General features: G+C 40.3%; 2 protein-coding genes across 7 annotated transcripts; one reads left to right on the top strand and one right to left on the bottom strand.

Annotated features, from left to right (window-relative positions):
- Positions 1-170: 170 nt before the first annotated feature.
- On the bottom strand, positions 171-3,698 carry pttg1 (PTTG1 regulator of sister chromatid separation, securin). The gene is made up of 6 exons (XM_072395405.1): positions 3,604-3,698; positions 2,306-2,398; positions 2,078-2,217; positions 1,893-1,974; positions 1,075-1,236; positions 171-584 (listed from the first exon to the last, which is right to left on the bottom strand). The coding sequence occupies exons 2-6, from the start codon at positions 2,391-2,393 to the stop codon at positions 499-501; spliced, it is 558 nt and encodes a 185-aa protein (XP_072251506.1). The 5' UTR covers positions 2,394-2,398; positions 3,604-3,698; the 3' UTR covers positions 171-498.
- Positions 3,699-4,326: 628 nt separating this feature from the next.
- Positions 4,327-20,112, top strand: septin6 (septin 6). 6 transcript variants are annotated; one of them, XR_011917799.1, is made up of 12 exons: positions 4,327-4,422; positions 6,125-6,239; positions 8,668-8,863; positions 10,224-10,410; positions 11,652-11,813; positions 12,285-12,381; positions 13,934-14,102; positions 14,205-14,337; positions 14,423-14,613; positions 14,810-14,854; positions 15,798-15,844; positions 16,873-17,980. XR_011917799.1 is itself a non-coding variant. In XM_072395401.1 (11 exons), the coding sequence occupies exons 1-10, from the start codon at positions 4,393-4,395 to the stop codon at positions 15,799-15,801; spliced, it is 1,284 nt and encodes a 427-aa protein (XP_072251502.1). In that variant the 5' UTR covers positions 4,327-4,392; the 3' UTR covers positions 15,802-15,844; positions 16,873-17,980. The 6 variants fall into 6 exon arrangements, 5 of the variants coding, with proteins under 5 accessions (XP_072251502.1, XP_072251499.1, XP_072251501.1 ...); XM_072395401.1 differs by lacking the exon at positions 14,810-14,854; XM_072395398.1 differs by lacking the exon at positions 15,798-15,844.
- Positions 20,113-20,240: the final 128 nt, after the last annotated feature.

Below are 20,240 nucleotides of genomic sequence, written 5' to 3'. Positions count from 1 at the left end.
ATTACATGCCTTTCCGCGTGTAAGTGCAAACAAGAGTTTCCTGACACGTTAAACACTTAACGTTCCCCATTTAACTTCTGTTTCACAGAAACTCACCCACCGCCACGCAAACGTTAACTCACCTGTTCAGAGTTGAACGCAGGTCCACTCGGATACAAAACGCGCACACAGCAGTTGCACCGACCATTTATTTAAATCCTTGCATTAAACGCTTGTCAAATGGACAAGGCAAGTTATTTCAACATCAGAAAAGACAAGAGTCAACCTTCCGCTGCAAGAGGAACCGAGACAAAGTTCATTCTAATCTCAGACAAAACCAATAGCAAGATTCCCTCACATGTGACCACTGATGGACTTCAAAAGCAGGAAGTAATACTCTGTACACTCCCGTGATACTAAGAGCCAGTCTCCAATTATACAATGGTGCTGAGCAGATTTAAAGTATACAAGCTTTATTTCAGATAAAAATAAAATATAAAAAATAAATCACAACAAGCATTAACAGTCAGTTACAGATTCTGGAGGAAGCTCAATGGTCAGCTCATCTAGTGTTTGAAGGAAGGCGTCCAGCTCCAAGCAGTAACCTGAAAGAGAAGCATCAAGTTAATGATACCAGTAGTTAATGACAGTACCTTCCCTTCTCCAGGCTACAATTACAGCTGCTGCACAAGTGTCATTTATTGTAGTGGCCCACATACTCTTTATTTTAAATTGTCTTAATTATACAAGTCAGGGCTCAGCAGTTGGCTCACTAAAAGTCATTACTCTGATGTTCTGGTCATTTTCACCTGTTGTTAAGGGGTTGGCCGAGTTGGTGTTGATCCTACACTGAATTAGAGGCAGTGAATCGCAGTCTGAAATGCGTATAAACACGTTCATAACCCCAAATTAAACAGTGACCAGGGCATTTAGTAGTGACCACACTGAGGTTTGCTGCTTTACTCTGGAGCTTCTAAATTAAAAGATGGTGTTACACACTGGATAGATAATTCAGCTGTAGTGTGCCACAGAAACAGTTTAAAATAGTTTAGTCCAACAGTAAATTTTATTGTGGCTCTGACAGGGACTTCATACCCGAACGTTTTGGCATCTCCACAGGCGACAGGTTTGGGAGCGGATCGATTTTGTCCAGGTCCTCCTGACAAGGAGGTGAAGTTTGAGAGAAACGGGCCAATCCAGGTAGAGCCAGCCTACTGAGAGGAATCAAGTCTTCAGGTATACTGTACTTCTCGAACTCTGAAAAATATGAGCAAATCCACTTCAGTGAGATGTGTATAGCCTGTGTTGTGGCTGAACAGTCACTTTCTGAAAACTGAGTGCATATGCCTACTAAGCATCATTACTGGCTGAAAAGTCTTCCCCTTAACATGACTGCACCTCAAAACAAGTTTTCAGCTCCTGACGTGATGAACACAAAAGGAAAATCTGCTCTTACAGTCTACAGTGAAACTGAATGTTGAGTGCAGACTAAACTTCTGGATGAACAAACAAAGCCAGATCTTCAGTTTCATATCAACAAGGCAAAAATTTACACTGTTATGATGGTTTGTCCGGTTCCTTTCAGCAGAGTTCAGATTTTTAAGGCAAGGTCAAAAGTAAAATGGCACGCATCGTTTTTAAACCACACACGGAGGCCAAATGCTGCCAAAACCCCTTTACATTCTAACATCTTTGTGATTGTTAAAACAAGCTTGAGCTGACAAATCCGTTGCATATTTGGGTGAATCCATGTTGGGCTACAGCGTTATATTGTAAAACTGAGTGAATCGAGCCATGAAAAAGACAAACCCAATGAAATGCTGCTGTGAAAAAGCTCAAGTATAGGAAAGTTTAGTTTAATAGTCTTGGTTGTACTTTAATAAGTAAAACTGACAAGTGAAGGCATAAATTACCGAGTGGGTCGTAAGGGATAAACTTCTCAATTTCTGGATATTCTTCCACTTTGGTCTGAGGAGGATGCTTGACTTTGGTTTCCTTTTGGGGAAAAAAAAACAAGACCTTAGTACAATGTTTGGAATAAAGAGCATCACATTACAGCCTGCCACTACTTTTAGACAGTGTCACGTTGTGGTCCAACCTCTGGTTTCAGCAGTCTCTTGTCCTGTGCACCGACAGACGGGGTGGAGATCTTTTTGTTCACCGGCCCAAAAGCCTTCCGACCAGATGGCAGGGGGGTTTTAATGGTCTTGACAGTCACGGGAGACTTCAGGAGTTTCTCTGGTGGAAAAAAATTATTAGAAAAGATTAACTTAGACTATCACACAGCTCAAATTTGTGCCACAAGAACAAAGTTGGCGGTTCATACCTGGAGCGGACTGAAGCCGCTGTCGCATCTTCAGTGAAGGGACATGAAGACGTGCATTTTCTTGCTCTGCAAAGATTATGTTTGCCATTGTATCTGAAAACATGAGCAGATGTGAGCTTCTGCAACACACTGCAGTCAGTCAAACCCTAAAAGAGACTGAAATTAACTTTAAAAAAAAAAAAAAAATCTTGCAGTGGCAAGTAAACAAGGGAATAAAATGCTAGCTGTAAGAGGGAATTATTCCACAATAGAGTATCAAGAATATCTTTAAAATCACCTTGAAAAGCCATTATTCAACTTAAACTGGAGTGAAAAATCACTAGTTGGGGGAGGGGGGGTTACTGGCCATACTGCCAGTGACACCAGTTTACACATTCACCAAAATATAACCATAAGTCCTTAAACGGGTAATAATTTGGACCACAGCAAGAATAATACTAATGGTGAATCAGTAAAACATTTCTATTCTTTTTAGATGTTAGTTAAAAGGTCCCAGTTTTGAAGACAGAGCTCATTTGACAACTCTGTGGAACAAAGCCATGTAAAGGTCTGACACTGGCAGACTTTGGCATCTATTCTGATGATCACGCCATTGTTTTGAGTCTATGCAAGACATTCTCCAGCTACACCCACAGACACGTGAGCTAAACAGCATGTTAAATGACAAGTTTCTGAAGCTACTTTGATATGTTCCTTTTCTTAATTGACCATGTATCCCAGCATATTGAGCAATGTGAAATTTAACAGAAGCCCAACAGACGGAAGTGAGATTTGATCAACATGCTGTTATGAGTTTTCTCAGCTAAACTCTGCATTCAATTTATGACAAGTCTCAAAGCGCGCATACTTTAGCTAGCCTTACAAGGAATTGTACTAATATGTGAGGGACTAAAATATTTTAAATGACCCTTGAAAAGCTTTTACGATTTGTGTTGGCCTTTCGTTAACTCTCAGAAAAATACCTCACTGACTAGATGTTAAGCAACTATATGGGGTACACAAAAAAACGCCTTAATGCATCCCAGAACAAGCTTATTTTTCTTATAATTAGTTCAGCGTTAAAAAAAATGTTTTAAAACATGATCATCCAGATAAACCGACGTATCTGACGGTTCATTTGATCTTTAACCAGGTGAGATGATCAGGACCGAGGAGACAGGATCTCAACGTAAGCTAGCGTTCTGCTAGTTAGCGTTAGTTGTATCATGTATTCGACAGTTTGTGAAATTACGGCTAATAGCTAGTACTGCTTGAAAAAAGGCAAAGGTAACACACAGATGCCCCTTCATGTCTGTTACCTCAGTTAGGTGTGCCAAACGCTGCTGCTGATTCCTTGTTCTCAGTTTCGAGTAGTGTTGTTACCAACATCTGTTGCTTATCAACGACCGCGACCTCAATTTAAATTCACTGTCGATGTCCTATTGGTCGCCATAGCACACGTGACCGAAATAGGCGTTTCCCAGATGGATTTACACATTTAAAGCAGCATACACAACTAAAACAGACACAATTGATTGACCAGTATTTTCATAAATGTGACATATATGTATTATCTACACTAACTGTTCTTTGTCTTAGTTACTACTGCCAGCCCCACTTTGTTTGTTCAGATACCTTATATGTGTAGTTATGACTGCTGCTAATAGGAGGAATATTTGGAATAATAAAGGGAGTGACTAATAGGAAGACGACAGTGATTTGCCTTGAGGGACAGTTTCCCTCAAATTTTGCCACATGCTACCAATTATAGTGCTCGTTTGTAACGTTCACTGACTGCGGTTTACTACCATTCCCGTTGGACGCAACCATGAAGGCATTCCGTGGGGGAATTCAGTGGGTGCTTCTAATTCAATCATAATTATTCGTTGAACATTTTCTTAAAACATAGGAGAAATATATATTTTATTCAGATTAATCTTGATTTAAATTAAATAAAGCACGATTTGTTCTTGTATATATTATCCGAAACGCCTCGATTAAGTGGTACATCCTGAGCGGGCCATCTTTCTGGGTAACGTTAACGCTGCAGCTTCCTTTGCTAAACACAGTGTAGTTGAGGGTTCGTCCTCCGGCTAGCAGCAAGAACCATGGCGTCAACTGAGATAGCGAGACAAGCTGTAAGTAGCCTGTTTCATTCTGGGATGCTTTTATCACTTTCATCTTACATTTTCGATATATATTAAACCCATTTATGCCATCGTACGGGGATTAAATTTGAGGTAGACTTGGCAAGCCATCAACCGCTTTTCGTGCCTTTCTATCGCCATCCCATCCAAAATTAAATGTAGGACGGCTAAACTATTTTCATTATAGTCATTGTTATTATAAATCTAAGCGTGCACTTCACAGTCTTCTTAAAAAGACCATTTTGAATTTAGTTCCCAAATATTTTTCATTCGGGTATTTTCGCTCCAGTATTTTTCGTTTTCCTACAACGCCTTCAGGTTTCCTGTGCTGCTATTGTTAGCTAAATTATCTTGTGAACCAAATGGCGTCATGTAGAGTATAGTATCCTAAATTTAGCGTCGTAGTCTATCGTTAAAATAGCAAAACAGCATATAGCCATCGGTAGGCCATTCATTCTCAACGCCCCCGTTTCAGCAAAGCTTCGGTGCTCATTTCCGTTATGTTTTTTCATCCAAGTCCCGTTAACTTTCACGCGGGCGTTGTCGTAATTACATATAAAATGTGGGTAAAAGAGAGTCCAGCTGTTTATAGCTATTAAAGTATGGAACTAAAAAGCGTGCGTTAACATGGTCTGTTTTTTTAAAAAGGAAAATAGAAGCCAATTAGCCTAGAGGGAGTGCTTAGAATAGCAAGGTTGTGCAGTTTGATATCCCTTTGTGGCCAAATGAATGAAACAGGCTGTGTGCTACATGGCTGCGAGTGTAATAAAAAGCAGGGAAGATTTCAGGAATGTTACACTTGCAGTTCAAGAATATATGGACTGTTTGTCCAACTGTATTACCCTCTGTTTTCCAAACACTCCCGCAGCTGTTTAAACCCAATTTCAACCATCCAAATAATCCACAAGTGTTCAGTACCATCAGCTTGCCCAGTTATTTTAAATTCACCCTCAGACAAACTATTTTTTTCTTGAAGCTTTTGCCACATTGGACAACAACACTGGGTTATATTCAGCCACATAATTGCAGGTTGTCTTAGGTTTAGCTGTTGGAAAGCTCTTGCTTTTGGCATATGATGCAAATTCTTTGCTTCCCTGCAGCTCATAATATGGATGTAGGCTGCAGAAATGAGACCAAGAGCGATCAAGATGCTCACCACCAGCCGAACGCTCCCACACACGTAACAGCAATGCTCTAACAATTTAGTATTTAGTGTTATAGTAACGTGACGGAAGTACAGTCGGCCTACAAAAGCTCAAGTGACAAAGAGCAGTTCATGAAAATGAAAAAATATCTTTTATTTTTGATCTATTATGACTGTATTCTCGCAGCTTTTCGTTGACATTACAATCATTTTGACATACGCAGCAAATCGTGTTTCTACACTGTGGTTTCAAACTGTCTCAAAGGACGGAAGAAATCTGCATCTGAGAGAACAGGAAGTGAATGAGACTGCACCTGAATTAAGTTTCAGTCACTAACATGATAAGATATTGGGGAGGGGGGGCAATATAAAGTGAGTGTTACTTGATAATATCATGGCTTCTTTGCAGGTCAACGATCACATAGATGTGCATTTATTTGCGTGTTGAAAAGAATTGGGAACATGCTTAAGGATGTAAAGAGTTCAGTGCCGTAACAAGATTGATAGGTGTTTAACTGATTCTTTATGTTGATTTCTTTTAATTTTTAGGGTGAAGGAGCTCGTGCTGTGCCTCTCTCAGGACATGTTGGGTTTGATAGTATGCCTGACCAGCTGGTCAACAAGTCTGTCAACCATGGTTTCTGCTTCAACATCCTCTGCGTTGGTGAGTCTAACTAGCATCAGCATGCATGTCCTCTCTGTATCCTCAGGCCTAAAGGCAGTGTATCTGATTCAATAAAGCTTTTCCACAAGAAACAAACAGTTCACTGTTCCACTTGCTTACAGGATCCTCTGCCGCTGTCAGTTTTGGTTTTCTTGAGTTCGACACTCTCAGTTGTGACAGGAAACTCAGATGTGTCTACAGGTGGTTGTGAAAGTCTAATTTGACGTTATTTTGAATACACGACACAACCCAGGGACATTTATGTGGCAGCGAACAATAATTTCCTGTACGTTCTGTCTCCTGTTCATCAAGTAATGAGCACATACACACAGTTTACAATTTATTAGCATCCTGCTAAAGCAAATGCTGTCTGGTTCAGCATCTTTTTCAGTCAGGGCACATAAAACATCAATAGAGCAGCAGAAATCTGTGTTACTGATTTTTATTTGGGAATAATTCAGGTTTTTAATACATTTTTTTACTTGTCCATCCCTAGTTCCACCCAGTGCTCATAAAAATGAGATGTACACACCAGTATGCAAATGTTCTGACATGTTTACTCTCTGTTTTCTTTTTTTAAAACTCCTCTTATTAATTTAAGCCAAATTCCACTTTCTCAAGTGGTGCCCCTACATACACAAACATTCGGGGAGAAAAAAATCATCGTAGTTCACAATTCATGTGCAACCATCCCCCATCACAATCTCTTCCTCACTCTCCCACTGGCTACAACAATAGATGAAATATGTAAAATAATAAACCATAGGAAGTGCAGTATACTTCCTCAATCACAGAGCCTTAAACATAATGTACACAGCTGACCAGCACTATAGACATAGTATAAAAAGAGCTCATTTGTTCCGATAACCATCAGGTAATTTTGCGTTAAGCTTAATTAAATTAAATCTGATGAACAAATGAACATTTTTGCTTGATGTTTTGCAGGTCAGATGACTGGCAGTGATGCTAGATCATTGTTGCTCCAGTTCAGTGTAGCACTGGTTAGAAAGCAGAGGACAATATTAGTTTTCATCTCAAGAAAGTTCAACCTTTTCAAAGTTTTGTGCTTGTATTGGACAGACATGTCTATAGAGGGCTGACATGCAAGGGGATGATGGCATTAAAACGATCTAATTTCTGTCATTTCAGTCAGCTCTATTAAATCAGTGTGGAAATACTTCACCCATCTAGTTTTAAACAAGTGAATGAACATGATTGGAACAGTTATGTATGAATATTATTAAAAGATTTCCTGTTCAGGAATTGTCTTGAACATTTTTACGGTTTTAAATTACTCCAAGCAGAAGATTCCTCAAGAGTAGATCGTGTATATGTGGTAGGTTTTTTTTTAAAAATTTGATTGTATAAACAACTAGTTTAATTGTTGCTTCATTTGAAGCTTTTACAGCATACAATTTAAACTCTCCAGTCAAACATTAGAACATCAGTCCATCCATCATCATCTGTATCTGCTTTATCTAGTAGAAGATTGCAGGCGCTGAAGCGTATCCCAGCTGTTATAGGCTGAGAGTAAACCTTGGACATGTTGTCTGTCCTTACAAAGGGAGATAAACAAAGCATTCATCGTAACACTTGTCCCAGAGTCCAGTTTTTAATCACCAACAAACACTCATGTCTTTTATTGTGTGAGGAAACCAGAGCACCGGGATGAATCTTACAGACGCAAACTCCTGATATTAGTGCTGTCCATTCAAAGTATGGAGGCAAAGGTGATGTGAAAGACGGACCACAGACTCTGCTGCAAACTCTAAATGCCAATGTGTGGCCGAAACAGCCGACGTTTCACTTTCACACTAGCAGAAGCAAGGTGAAGGCACGTGAGCTTTATTTAGAAATTATTTGGTTCTCCTGTCAGCCTTCCAGGAAGATGCAACGGTGTTGAGAATAATGGCTCATAGATGACGGATATTGCAGCTTTTTTGTTATCTTACTGATGATTTTTCTCAAGTTTTGTTTTAATTCCAACTCGTCATTCAAGCCAGTCGTGTCATTTCCAGTTGATCTTCGGATTTCAAATTATCATAAGCGGGAGGCTTATCTCTGTAGTGACCTTTTCAATGCCCCGAAACAAGCGACACCTTTTTTAGTCTGCGTGCATTTTTTTGAGAAATGGGGACATTTTGCAGCATCACAAGGGCTCTTCTAAAAACAGACCAATACACACTTCAATAAAAATAGCTTCTTTTTTTTCGTATGAAGGAGTCATCCAACAGTAAATGGATTTCAGAGCACATCACCTGTTAGCCTTTGCTGTTGTTGTGACAGTAAGCAACTGATTTCAGCATGTCTTTTTTTCAGAAGGAGCAGGTTATAATACCAGTAAAGTGTAATTTAAATCCTTTAATAGTGAATCAAAAACCCCAGTAACATTATGCCTTTCTTTCTGTGTGTGTGTGTGTGTGTGTAGGTGAAACGGGTCTTGGGAAGTCCACTCTTATGGACACGCTGTTCAACACCAAGTTTGAGGGTGAGCCCACCCAGCACAACCAGCCAGGAGTCACACTGAAGTCCAACACCTATGAGCTCCAGGAGAGTAACGTGCGCCTTAAACTCACTGTCGTCAACACAGTGGGCTTCGGGGACCAGATTAATAAAGAAGACAGGTAAAGCAGTCCGTTTAGCTGTCACATCTGATCCCAACAGGCAGGTTTCTTTTAGACAGCCCGCTCTTTGATAGCAATAATTCATCTTGTCATCAGAAATCCACACTTGATCACATTCCAGAAAGTACAATAACTCTCTGAGCGCTTGAAGCCTTTTTGGCCTTCAGGTGTCATTCAGCCTTGATTCTTATTCACGAGGACGAGAAATCAAATCCCCCTCTCAAGCAGTTTTCTCAGCAGTTTCATACTACAAGCTTTCAACGCAAGATCAGATATAGGTGATTTCCAACCTGGCATCAGAAGGATATCGCAGCCCCGAGGTCTGTCAGGAACTGTAGATGCTGTATACGCCCGCAAGATTTTGTTACCAAGCTTTGACTCCAGATGGTGATTGCTAACTTTCCTCTTGATCTAAGTTGAGGGAGCGGTTGATCTCATGTGAATGCTGCGGTAATTTCCCAGCTTTGCACTGTTTAAATAGTAAATTCCAGACGAAATACCACAGAACGCGCTCATAGTCATTTAAACTGCCACAGAGAAAATATCTATAGCACGACCACAAGTTTGAGGCATGAGGCCAAAGTCTTCCCATCATGTCCATTTCTTGTTCCACATCCAGGTTTGTAGATGATGATTTATAGATTTAAAAACTCAAATATCTGGTCAGATTATTATAGGCCTTGGAATGGAGTCCTAAAATCTCACTCCAGAAACACAAACATTGATGATGGATTCTGGCAACTTGTTTGGTTAAAAATGAGCAATGTTTTACTGGACGTTGCTCAAAAATCCTAGTTATAAAGTGGGAGAATTGCAGTGATATTTGTTTATCATGAGTTATGATTGACAATACCTTATGTTAAACATAATTATTATTAGTGTCAGCATATTAAGAGCAAATTATTGATGCCCAGCTCCCAATTTTTCCATCCTGTTTTTTAAAATTTTTTTATTTGCGGTTGATGTCAGGTCATCTTTTTATTCATGTCAAATACCCAGCTGAGCCAATTACCCCCGAGGAGGTGTTGTTTTATTTTTATTGCGGGATACTGTCGCACCCAGAGAATTCTGTCTAATTTGTCAACTCCAATTTTAGAGATGGGTGAGTTGGTGAGATTAGGCTCATTCTTTTAAGGACGCAGTTTGTCAGTCATGAAAATGAATCTGCAACAGATGAAACAACCTGTTAATTACTCCCAAGAATTTGTAGATTATTAGAGTATGAGCGACTGTTGGTTGTAGCCCTAAGTGACTCAAAAGCTGTGTATTGTCTTTCTAACCATGTCCTGTGTTCATAAAGAACCAAACTGACAAAAGAAGGAAATGCTGAACTTGGTTCCCTGCACCTCCTTTTTTCCAGCTACAAATCCATCGTGGAGTTCATTGATGCCCAGTTTGAAGCATATCTACAGGAAGAGTTGAAAATCAAGCGCACGCTACACAGCTACCACGACACCCGCATCCATGCGTGCCTGTACTTCATCGCTCCGACGGGACACTCTCTCAAATCCCTGGACCTGGTGACCATGAAAAAACTTGATAGCAAGGTGAGCTTTTCTTCATTAGTCCAACTGATATCAGCTATTTTGACACAGAGTGGGGCAGCTGAAACTAACATAGTCATTGTTGTGTAGTGCTTGGAAGTGTTTTGGCCTTGCAGGGTCGTTGGAAGTATTTAATCTGTCTGCTCAAGTCACGGGTCATAAATCTTTTCTGGGCCGTTTGCCTGAGTGTAAGTTGGCTCTGCTGTTGTTTCTGCGTCGGTGTCGGTCATCTGTGAAATGCCGTCTGCTCAGTGACTGGGTTTTGTGCGGTCCTTTCCTCCCTCTCTTATTTGCATGGACCTCCTTGCTTTTGTACAAAGAGCCCGCTTAATGTTTGCCAGAGCAGCTGTGTCCTCCAGCCAGGACTCGCAGCAGCGTGATCGAGAGCAGAGCTTCCTCTGTTTAGACATTCAACTTGGTGGGTGCATTCAAACGGTGCTCTGCTGGAGGGCCCTTAAGCAGGGCCCTGAGTCCTCACAAGACTTAAGGATGCATTGAGGTATTTTTGTTCACATGACCTAAGGAATGCATTGCTAATAAACACACAGGCCTACATTTGGAGAACAAATAGTTTGGTGCCGTGAAGGAGATGTGACACTGTGAAAAACGTTGTGTGGGAGTGAAATTCTCATTTTCCAGTGCATACTAGATTGACCCTTCCTGTTACCTGTAAGGACCTCTTTAACTCCATCCAGCCGCCTCCGTTTGGATACCTTTAATAGCAGAAAGGTTAATGATACAATTTGACTGTAGGACAGGAGATCGAAGCCTGCTGCTGTCTTTGCATTTCACTATTTTTCTCCCTTTACTTATAGAAGAACAGTTAACTGCAACATCTAAAGGCCTGATTGGCCGTCATCTTAGAGCTTGAGAGATATGCTGCGTTGTGCTCAAATGATGCAGACAGAAAAGGCAGTTTAATACCATTTCCATTTGGTAATTGTCTTTAATACAACAACAGTCTTTGGCAGCCAGTGACTGGAAGCGTAATGAAAGAAAAAGGTCAATTTTAGTCGGTTACTAAACCTCTGTAATTCGATTGGAACTACTGCTCCAGAGTTGTTTTATTTGTAATGTTTTTTATCCCCTCAGTTCTTCTCTAAATTTGGACTCCAGAAGTGGAGCTGGAGCCTTTGAAAGAGAGCTCGAAGCTGCTCTATATTTAGCTGCATCTCTAACACGGTTGTTTCCACCTTGAAATTTTGTCATCCTACATTAAGTTTTGGCTCATTTCTCAACTGCAGGTCAATATCATCCCAATCATTGCCAAGTCAGACGCCATTTCCAAGAGCGAACTGGCCAAGTTCAAAATCAAAATCACCAGTGAGCTGGTCAGCAACGGAGTGCAGATCTACCAGTTCCCCACTGATGACGAGTCCGTTGCAGAGATCAACTCCACCATGAATGTAAGGCTGTCTGCTAGTTTAATTTTCTACTCTATATCATTTCTGTATTTACAAACCATATGCTCCCTAACTCATAGCAGAGATAAGGTCTACACAACAGGTTCCATTATTTCAATCTGCATAACAACATGTCATGTGAGTGAGGACTGGCATCGTTACGTCTGCTCAGATGATCTGGAAGCTGCCCCACAGAGCAGCGTAATCAGTCGGTTCAGGCTGCAGGAGCTCGGCGTGTGGGAACGAGCCTGTGTCCATTGAGACATGAGTCAAGGCTGTCTTAGTTGTTTATTAACCCTGATCTGTGGAAATGCCCTAACTCTTCCTAACCGACTGCGTTGCACTGTTAGCTCTCTGTTCTTGTTTGGTCAGACTAGGCCTGTTTACTTTTAGCTGTTGGAACATGAGCAGAATCTGTAGATTCAGGCACATTTGTCGATACACTTTTAAAGTATTTTCCCCTCTGCTTCACAGAGCCATTTGCCTTTTGCCGTGGTTGGGAGCACAGAGGAAGTGAAGATTGGTAATAAGATGGTGAAGGCCCGGCAGTACCCCTGGGGGACAGTTCAGGGTAAGCCAGGGTTACATCCTGCACAGGAAATGAGAGCATGCTCCCTTTGGACAGCAACTCCTTCCATGTTTCTCCTCTCCTCTAAAAGCTGCCATAAACTAGTTGATTAGTTGTTATGTAACCTAATTTAGCTCCAGGATCCCCCTCTATCATTATATTGTATGTGAGAGAAGCAAAAGCTATTTGTATGACAAATTTTTATGTCACTAATGGTGTTTCAATTGATTTGTTATTGATTTTCTAGACCGATCTATAATGCTGGGTGTTTAATGTATTGTAAATAGACTACAGCATCAATACTTTTTGGTTATCAGAGATGTGTGGCACTGTTGGAGTTGCAATGATTTGTTCTCGAGCTGCTTGTATGTTTCAGCCTCATACGTGTGGGTATTACCATGTGTGCAGATGCATGTGTATGTTTAGGTTTTCAGTTGCTGTGACCTGTCCACCACATACCATCTACTCACCTTTATTGAAGTGGTATGTTTTAGGGATGTCAGCATATTGAAACTCAGGAAAATCATGTCGGAATTTCTCCCAAATTAATTATGAAATTACCACCGCCACAGAAAAAAAAGTATCTTCTATACTATAGGAGAGAAATAAAAAACCTACAACTGCTTTCATAAGTTTGTACAGCCCTCTATCGTTTTTTTTACAGCACCCTGAGTACAAATCTTGGCCTTTACCTTGGCGTATCCAGACTTAACAATCCCACGTCTTCACCTTCGACTTCATGAACAATAACAGATTTTCCATCTGGTTTTTGGAGACTGTGTTCTCGTTCCAAAGTTTTCCCAGGTTAATTATTTTTCTTCTTGAGAAAAAGCTTTAGTCACGCTCCTCTACCCCTCAGCCCAGACATACAAAGAATACAAGAGGTTGTTTTTATGTGTGCTGAGCCAGCAGCACCTAACAGGAAGTCCTGCTTCTCCTGTAATGTTGCTCTGAACCTCCCTGTCCAGCTTTTTTTCTTGTCTTCTCATCAGTTCTGGAAGGATGTCCTGCTCTTGGTAGCATCATTGTTGTGGCGCATTTTCTCCATTTTCCTGTGATATTCTCCCTTTCACTCCTTGAGTTTAAGCCGGGATTTTTCCACAAGAACAGCTGAACTCTTCTTGGAGTCAGTTAGAGTCGCTTTAATTGATGTTATACTCCTGCCATCAATTAAAGCGACTCTAACTGACTAACTGAAGTGCTATTTTACATTGAAAGGTTATTTTAACTTCAGACTGCTGAATTAAACAGTAAAAACTGGATCCCTGTCCTGATAAATACATTCTATGCTGCATGATATTTCTGATCAGAGGCTTTAGCACACATGTGGTCTGTTTACCAACTGCATGTGTACTTGCATGATGTCACGTGGTCTGTGGAGACATGAAGCTTTCAGTCCAGTAACACAATCAATAGGAGAAACTACAGGACGTGAACACTCTTGTTTGAAGGAATGCATCTCTTAATGTGATTTATTTAAGACATAGTGAGCAGGAATCTGTCTGTTGTGTTTGGTAAAACATTCAGGTGTCACTCTCATGTTTGTCTCTTACAGTCGAAAATGAGAATCACTGCGATTTCGTCAAACTCCGAGAAATGCTAATCAGAGTAAATATGGAGGACCTGCGAGAACAGACTCATACACGGCACTATGAGCTCTACCGCCGTTGTAAACTTGAAGAGATGGGCTTTAAGGACACTGACCCTGACAGCAAGCCCTTCAGGTAATAGACTCAAAGCGGCTTTGTTCATCCTGAATCTTTGATGTCTTTCTTCTTGCCTGCTGCCAACATCGGCCTCTCATGTTTTCTTTTTTCTTGCACCAGTCTGCAAGAGACATACGAGGCAAAGCGGAACGAGTTCATGGGTGAACTGCAGAAGAAGGAAGAGGAAATGAGGCAAATGTTTGTCCAAAGAGTTAAAGAGAAGGAAGCTGAGCTCAAAGAGGCTGAGAAGGAGGTAAACATCAGGTGTAACACTGGTCTTTTTGTGAAGCACGTTTCTGCTCCTGTCTTGATTAAAGCACAGTTGCTGTTTCCTATAGCTGCATGAGAAGTTTGATCGTTTGAAGAAGCTCCACCAGGATGAGAAGAAGAAACTGGAGGAAAAGAAGAAATCCCTGGATGATGAACTCAACACATTCAAACAGAAAAAGACTGCCACAGAGCTCTTGCAGAACCAAGCCCAGCAGGCAGGGGGCTCCACCACGCTCAAGAGAGACAAGGAGAGGAAAAAGTAAGTATGGTTCTCTTCCCTCTGAGAGTTTACCCTCGAACCACAGGTGCAGGAGATCAAATCTGAGTGTCTGACAGTGTGGAAAGCCAGGTTGCTCTGAGCCGTGGGGATGGGGTAGTGTTGACAATTCTTTGCTAAATTAGTTTTAAAAGTGCTGATTAAAGACTTGATTGCTTGTGTCTTCCCAACATCTCAGACTGCTCAGCAGCTTCTCTGTCAGCAGTGATTAATAATCCTCAAGGTTTGTATTATTTGACGCTTGTGAAAATGCTGTAGAAAATCCTCACTGTCAGACTCTGTTACTCACACCTCTCTTTATTTCTGAGATGCCGATGAATGCTGTAGTTTAGCTTCTGTGTAATAACTGAGATTACAGTTGGAAAGAATTTCCAAAAGAGCTGACCAAAATTCCTCACTCGTTACCAATGTGGAAAAATGAGAGAAGGCGTGGGGAATGATGAAACTGACGAGCTGTCCTCATCCGAATAGTTGGGAGGTAGCCAGCTGTCGGTAGCAGAGTGTGAATTCCAGTCAAAAACCATCACGCTGCAAGCAGACGCTGCTGCTCATTCAACACTTAGTCAGATCCTCTCCAAACAGCCTTTTTACAAGGTTGGAGCAAAGGAGTTAAGTTGAAAAGGAAGTAATTATTTTAGCTGCTTTGTAGGACACATGCAGCTCCCCTCAGCCATCAGTTTAACAGCAGCCTCCACCACTACAATCACTTCTTCAAATCCTTTACAGTTTCATTAACTCGTGAGAGATCATGAGTCTGGTCTTCACGACTTCTCTCGTGCGTGTAGACAGTGTGCAGCCTGTAATCTACCGTTGGGTATTATGTTGTAAATCAGCTTCTGGTTTTTGTGTTGAAGCTGATGTGCCTGTTGGAAAAGGAAGCAGACACTCGCACTGAGAGGTTTCTTGTAGCTTCATTTCTTTCTTTTTTTCCCTTCATAGCCACTTCTCTCTATGAACTTTGATATTTCTCTTCCAAAAGGTGCAAGTTGAGCTATCTGTTGGGCCGCTGATTAAAACCAACTTGTGTGATAATTGTTTTTTATCCGTATTTAACCTTCAGGTATTTTTTCAGTCCACAGGAGACACAGTTATTAGTTAATGCTCGTTGTGTAGGTGTGCCTTGTGAGTGCATGTGTCACCTATGTTGCATCCATAATGTTTTCCAGTTAACTCCTCCCACACTTGCTGCATGCTGCATGAGGCACCTTTTCTGGTAAGAATCCCATCATAAGCTACACCAAGAGAAAAGAAGCTATTAGAATGTTTAAGAAGCTCATAGATTCAGTGAACATTATGTCTAAACTAATAATGATTTGATTTCAAGTTAGCTGCGCCTGATAAAAGCTCCCAAAACTTTGTGAAATCTGTGAAAATACAATGGTTCTATCTTACATTTCGTTGGGACATGACAATTTCTCTGAATCTTTGAGTTGGAATATGATCACAGTCACGTAAACCTTGGAAAGCTGTTACAAATAATCTAAATTTCACCCATTTAATTTGTCAGTTTACATCTGACTGTCTGCAAAATGGATAAATCAGCCAGTGGTGTGCTGCAGACTGGCAGTATTTCATAGTAACATCTGTGTCCATCATATCCTTGAGCTGGCAGTATTTACCATCGCTGTGCCAGCTTCTAAATCAACCAGTTTATTAGATCCCCACACACTGCTCCATCTGCCTCCCTAAATCCACAGCAGCCTCTTTATTGTGGTCCCTCCCCACCCAGCCATGCACACAAAGAGCCATTGAAGGCTGAGCTGAAACTAGCGGGTCATGCCGGAGCAGAAAACAGCTCAGCCTCAAGGCACTTTTCTGTTTGTAGAGACGAAATGTTTTGTTGGTCTCTCTGACATATGATGACACCCCCCTCCTCCCTCTTGGATGGATACAAAAGCCAAATGCATAGAGCGATGTGTTTGAGACCCAACCACTGGGAAGAGTTGAAGTGAAAGAAAACATCTGTCTTTCAATCTGCTGACTCTTCAAACATCTTTGCACTGTTAAAATAGCTGAAAACAGGATGTTTGGGGGAGAAAAACTAATCAGACATATTGTTTAAAACTTGTCGACAGCTGTTCTTTCACCTTCACATGTACACTCAGACCTTTTGAGTTGCTTTAAATGCATGTTTTCCTCTAAATGCCGTCTGATGTTGTGCTGTCGCTGATGTGATTACTGTGTGTCGTGATGTTTGAACTTAAACAGAAAGCAATAACAGCCCTTCTCTCTTATTTCCAGCTAAGGATTCCTGTAGAAAAAGTGCTCCCTTGTGGCCATCCTGCTGTGAATGAGTTCCCATCCCCATCATCCTTTACAGTACCCCTTCCTCACCCGCACCCAAATCCCATAACCCCCCCCCCCCCATGCTCTGTGGAAGATGCTCAGCAATTACTCTGTTTGACATCACTTTTTTTCTGAATGATGCTTGTTGGAATAATGAATTGTACAAGCGATCATTCAGCTTTTGTCCTTTTTTATACAAATTTACAAAATACATTCCATGTTTGTTTTTTAATACTTTGGGATTCTTTGCATGCTGTGAGCTTTTTATAAATATTAACAGACATGACTACTTGTGTGATGGCCAGAAAGGAGTTGAGGCTAAAGAGAAACATGCATCACATAGAGGGACCTGGAGAGGATTAAAGAGAAGAAAGTAGGGGGAAAAAAAGGAATTTTAGGTCATTTATCATTTGGTGAATGCACTCCTTTTTCCTTTCAAATAAAAGACGGTTTTAATGTGAAGCAGCATCAGCAGTAGAATAGAAATAGCCAAAGACGACTGTTACAGTCAGTTGGATAAGACCACCAATATTAATTCTGGATCATGAACATACCTTTTTTTTTATTGGTAATCCTTCATTTCAATGAAGAAATTGTTTTTTTAGTGCATAAAAAGTCTTTGGGGTTAAAACTTCCTCTTGTTATTGTCTCAGCTGTTTTGGTCTCATCTTTCCATAAAAAAAAATTCAGATTTAACATAAGTCCCTTTGCTGGAGTTGTTTCACTTTAGCCTGATGCATGAGTAGATGTGAGCCTAATCTCTTTGCCAATCCTCCCATACTTCATTCATTATCATGTGTTACGTTTAAACCTGTTTTAGCTTTCACATTTGCACTTTGTTTTGTACCCAAATGTGATGTTTTTGTTTTTTTTCTAAGTATATATTAATGTTATCAGTGCAATTGTAACTCTCCTTTTTTTTTTAAATATACTTACTATGAGGGCACATTTAAAAGTCGAACCAAAATTGTGTCCTTTGTTCTGCAGGGACCAGTGTTGTTTGTATCAGTGTTACACATGAAAGGAAATTCTCTAAAGAAAAATAAAGGCCAACTTTTTTCACGATTCAACTGTGGCCAGAATCATTGTGTGCGACCAATATTGCTGTAAAGTAGCGACAAAGCTTGGTTTCCGTGAAGCTGACGAATTTGCAGTGACAGACATTTTAGCCCGGAAGTGTTACTTTAAATTAAGGAGGTTCCCTTTGCTCACCTCTGAGTTTGTAGTCGACCATCCAAACAACTCCAACTCTTCAGATGTGATCGCTTCTGGATACTGAGAAGCATGTGTTGGCCTCAGTTATGTTTGCAGTTATTTTTTCACACACTTAAGTATCAAGGCCCTCTTTAGAAAAATTGTTGTGAACTGAAATAACTTGATAACCGCCTAATAACTGGGTCAACATAGAATAATAAAAAAAAAAAAAAAGTCTCTCCCTCCTCCCCATCCTCAGCTCACTGGTCTGTGTGGTTTCACTTTCCTTTGCAGTAATCCCTGGCTCTGCACTGAGTAGCTCCTCAGCCCTCAAGCTTTGCTGAGAGAATACCTCAAATGTGACCAGAGGCTTTGTGGACCCCCATCCTACAGAGTTTTTAATAGTTACCTGCTCTGCTATAATTCTGGGTTAATGTGTGCGCTGCTCTGCTGCTTTAACCTCAGCGATCTAATTCTTGATTTGTTGCCTTTGCTTTTTGCTGTGACTAACGCTTTTTTTCCACTTCCATCATGGCAGAGATGAAAGGAGCACGTGGTGATTTATTTGTTATAGTTAGACGAGATGACATTGTGGAATTTTACCACAAGATTTAATTCACTGTTTAGTAGTTTTATGAGGCACAATATATTCTCATGCGTTTTATCTTTGGTTTGAGACTCTATCTTTGTACATGAAAATCAGAACCTAAAGCTTTTCTCTCCCTCAGAATCCTTCTGAAGCTTTCTATGTAAGCATTTTCTCTAACTGCTGGCTGTGTTTCTCTTTGTCTCTTTAGCTTCTTTTAATCTGTCTTGACCGCCTGGAGAAGGGATTGCAGCTTCAGCAAGAACTAAGCACCCTTTATCTCTTCCAGTTTTTTCTCGCTGTTTCAACCTTTTGTTCTCCTCATCGCATCTCCTTTAGTTGAATATGGCCTTATGTGGACTTGCATGGTATTTCTGACCCCCCCCACCCCACTTAATGAAGCTCTCAACCCAGGCAGGTCGGGAACCGGGCACAGTTTAAATCTGCTATCGTGTCTTAATGTACATAGTGAATAGAAGTTGTAAAGCGGGGTTCACATAAATACGGGACTCACGGGTGAAATTATTATTTGATCTTTATTTGAAATAAAAATGCATACAACCTGCACTATGCACTCATCATTTAAAAGGATTCTGAATAGAAAGTGCACATTAGATTGACGATAAACGAATAAAGAAACATCAGGTTTTGCTGTTTGAAACATTGAGGACAGAAGCACTTAATGCACCATATCATGACTTACAGTAAAATGAACAGAAACGTGTTTTTTTTTTTTTTTGCTGTTTTCACAGTTTCGAAACATCAAAATAAAATCAAAGTCATATTCATATAAAAAGCCAAAGCAATTTTTATGGTTCCCATGTTTACATGTTGCTGTTGAATACCATGGAGGTCACATGTCATGGTCTTTTATGACTCACTGTGCTTTAACAGTCAGAATCCTATTCTATATGTTGCATGCATTTTTTAAATTTTTTTTTTTACATTCATTACTGCTGTGATCTTTGACCTGCTTGTTTTGCTTCCCTGAATAACTCGGTTTCGCGGTCCCTTCCCCTTCATTGCTGTTTTCTTCAAAATGGTGCATATGATTCGTATATATTTGCTCTGTCCTTTGATTTCAGCTCCCATTTTGCCAAATGTTAGTATAACATGGAGTTGAACTGAATCCCAGATAAGAGTATTAAAAATACTCTTACATTTATATAATTTATAAGGATATATTTTGTGTATTGAAGTGGAGACTTGTTGTTTATTACTTATAATCTTTGAGCGTGATTCTAAGTGTAAGGTGACATTTTGTTGTCAGGGTTTGCCATACATTTTTCTAGTATCAGTCATCACCTCTTGTAGTCCAAACCTCTCCCACACTACAAAATTCTTCAGTATCTTACTTTAGTTTGATTCCATTGATGTACATTTTGAATAAAAAGAAATATGACACAAAGAAATAACGCTTTTGTCTTTCTTTTGCAGCATTTTAACATCACTGTCCTCTCAAACCTCTCCCTTCTTTAATCTTTCTCTTTAAAAGCTTCTGTTGATCTTACTCAGTGGTTTTGGTATTGTGAGTATTTATCTG

The sequence above is a fragment of the Leuresthes tenuis genome, unplaced genomic scaffold, assembly GCF_036924035.1.
Source record: "Leuresthes tenuis unplaced genomic scaffold, fLeuTen1.0.hap1 SCAF_11, whole genome shotgun sequence".
In the NCBI taxonomy this organism is placed as follows: Eukaryota; Metazoa; Chordata; class Actinopteri; order Atheriniformes; family Atherinopsidae; genus Leuresthes; species Leuresthes tenuis.
The sequence above is the reverse complement of the archived record's forward strand: the minus strand, read 5'-3'. Positions and strand labels throughout refer to the sequence as shown.

Excerpts from the sequence above, each read along its gene's own strand:
- pttg1 (XM_072395405.1), bottom strand. The coding sequence starts at position 2,393 with ATGGCAAACATAATCTTTGCAGAGCAAGAAAATGCACGTCTTCATGTC. Across the intron at positions 1,975-2,077 it reads AGAGACTGCTGAAACCAGAG|GAAACCAAAGTCAAGCATCC; the intron begins GTTGGACCACAA and ends TTTCCCCAAAAG. Across the intron at positions 1,237-1,892 it reads TATCCCTTACGACCCACTCG|AGTTCGAGAAGTACAGTATA; the intron begins GTAATTTATGCC and ends CATATTTTTCAG.
- septin6 (XM_072395398.1), top strand. The coding sequence starts at position 4,393 with ATGGCGTCAACTGAGATAGCGAGACAAGCT. Across the intron at positions 12,382-13,933 it reads CCCCTGGGGGACAGTTCAGG|TCGAAAATGAGAATCACTGC; the intron begins GTAAGCCAGGGT and ends TGTCTCTTACAG. Across the intron at positions 14,338-14,422 it reads TCAAAGAGGCTGAGAAGGAG|CTGCATGAGAAGTTTGATCG; the intron begins GTAAACATCAGG and ends TGTTTCCTATAG.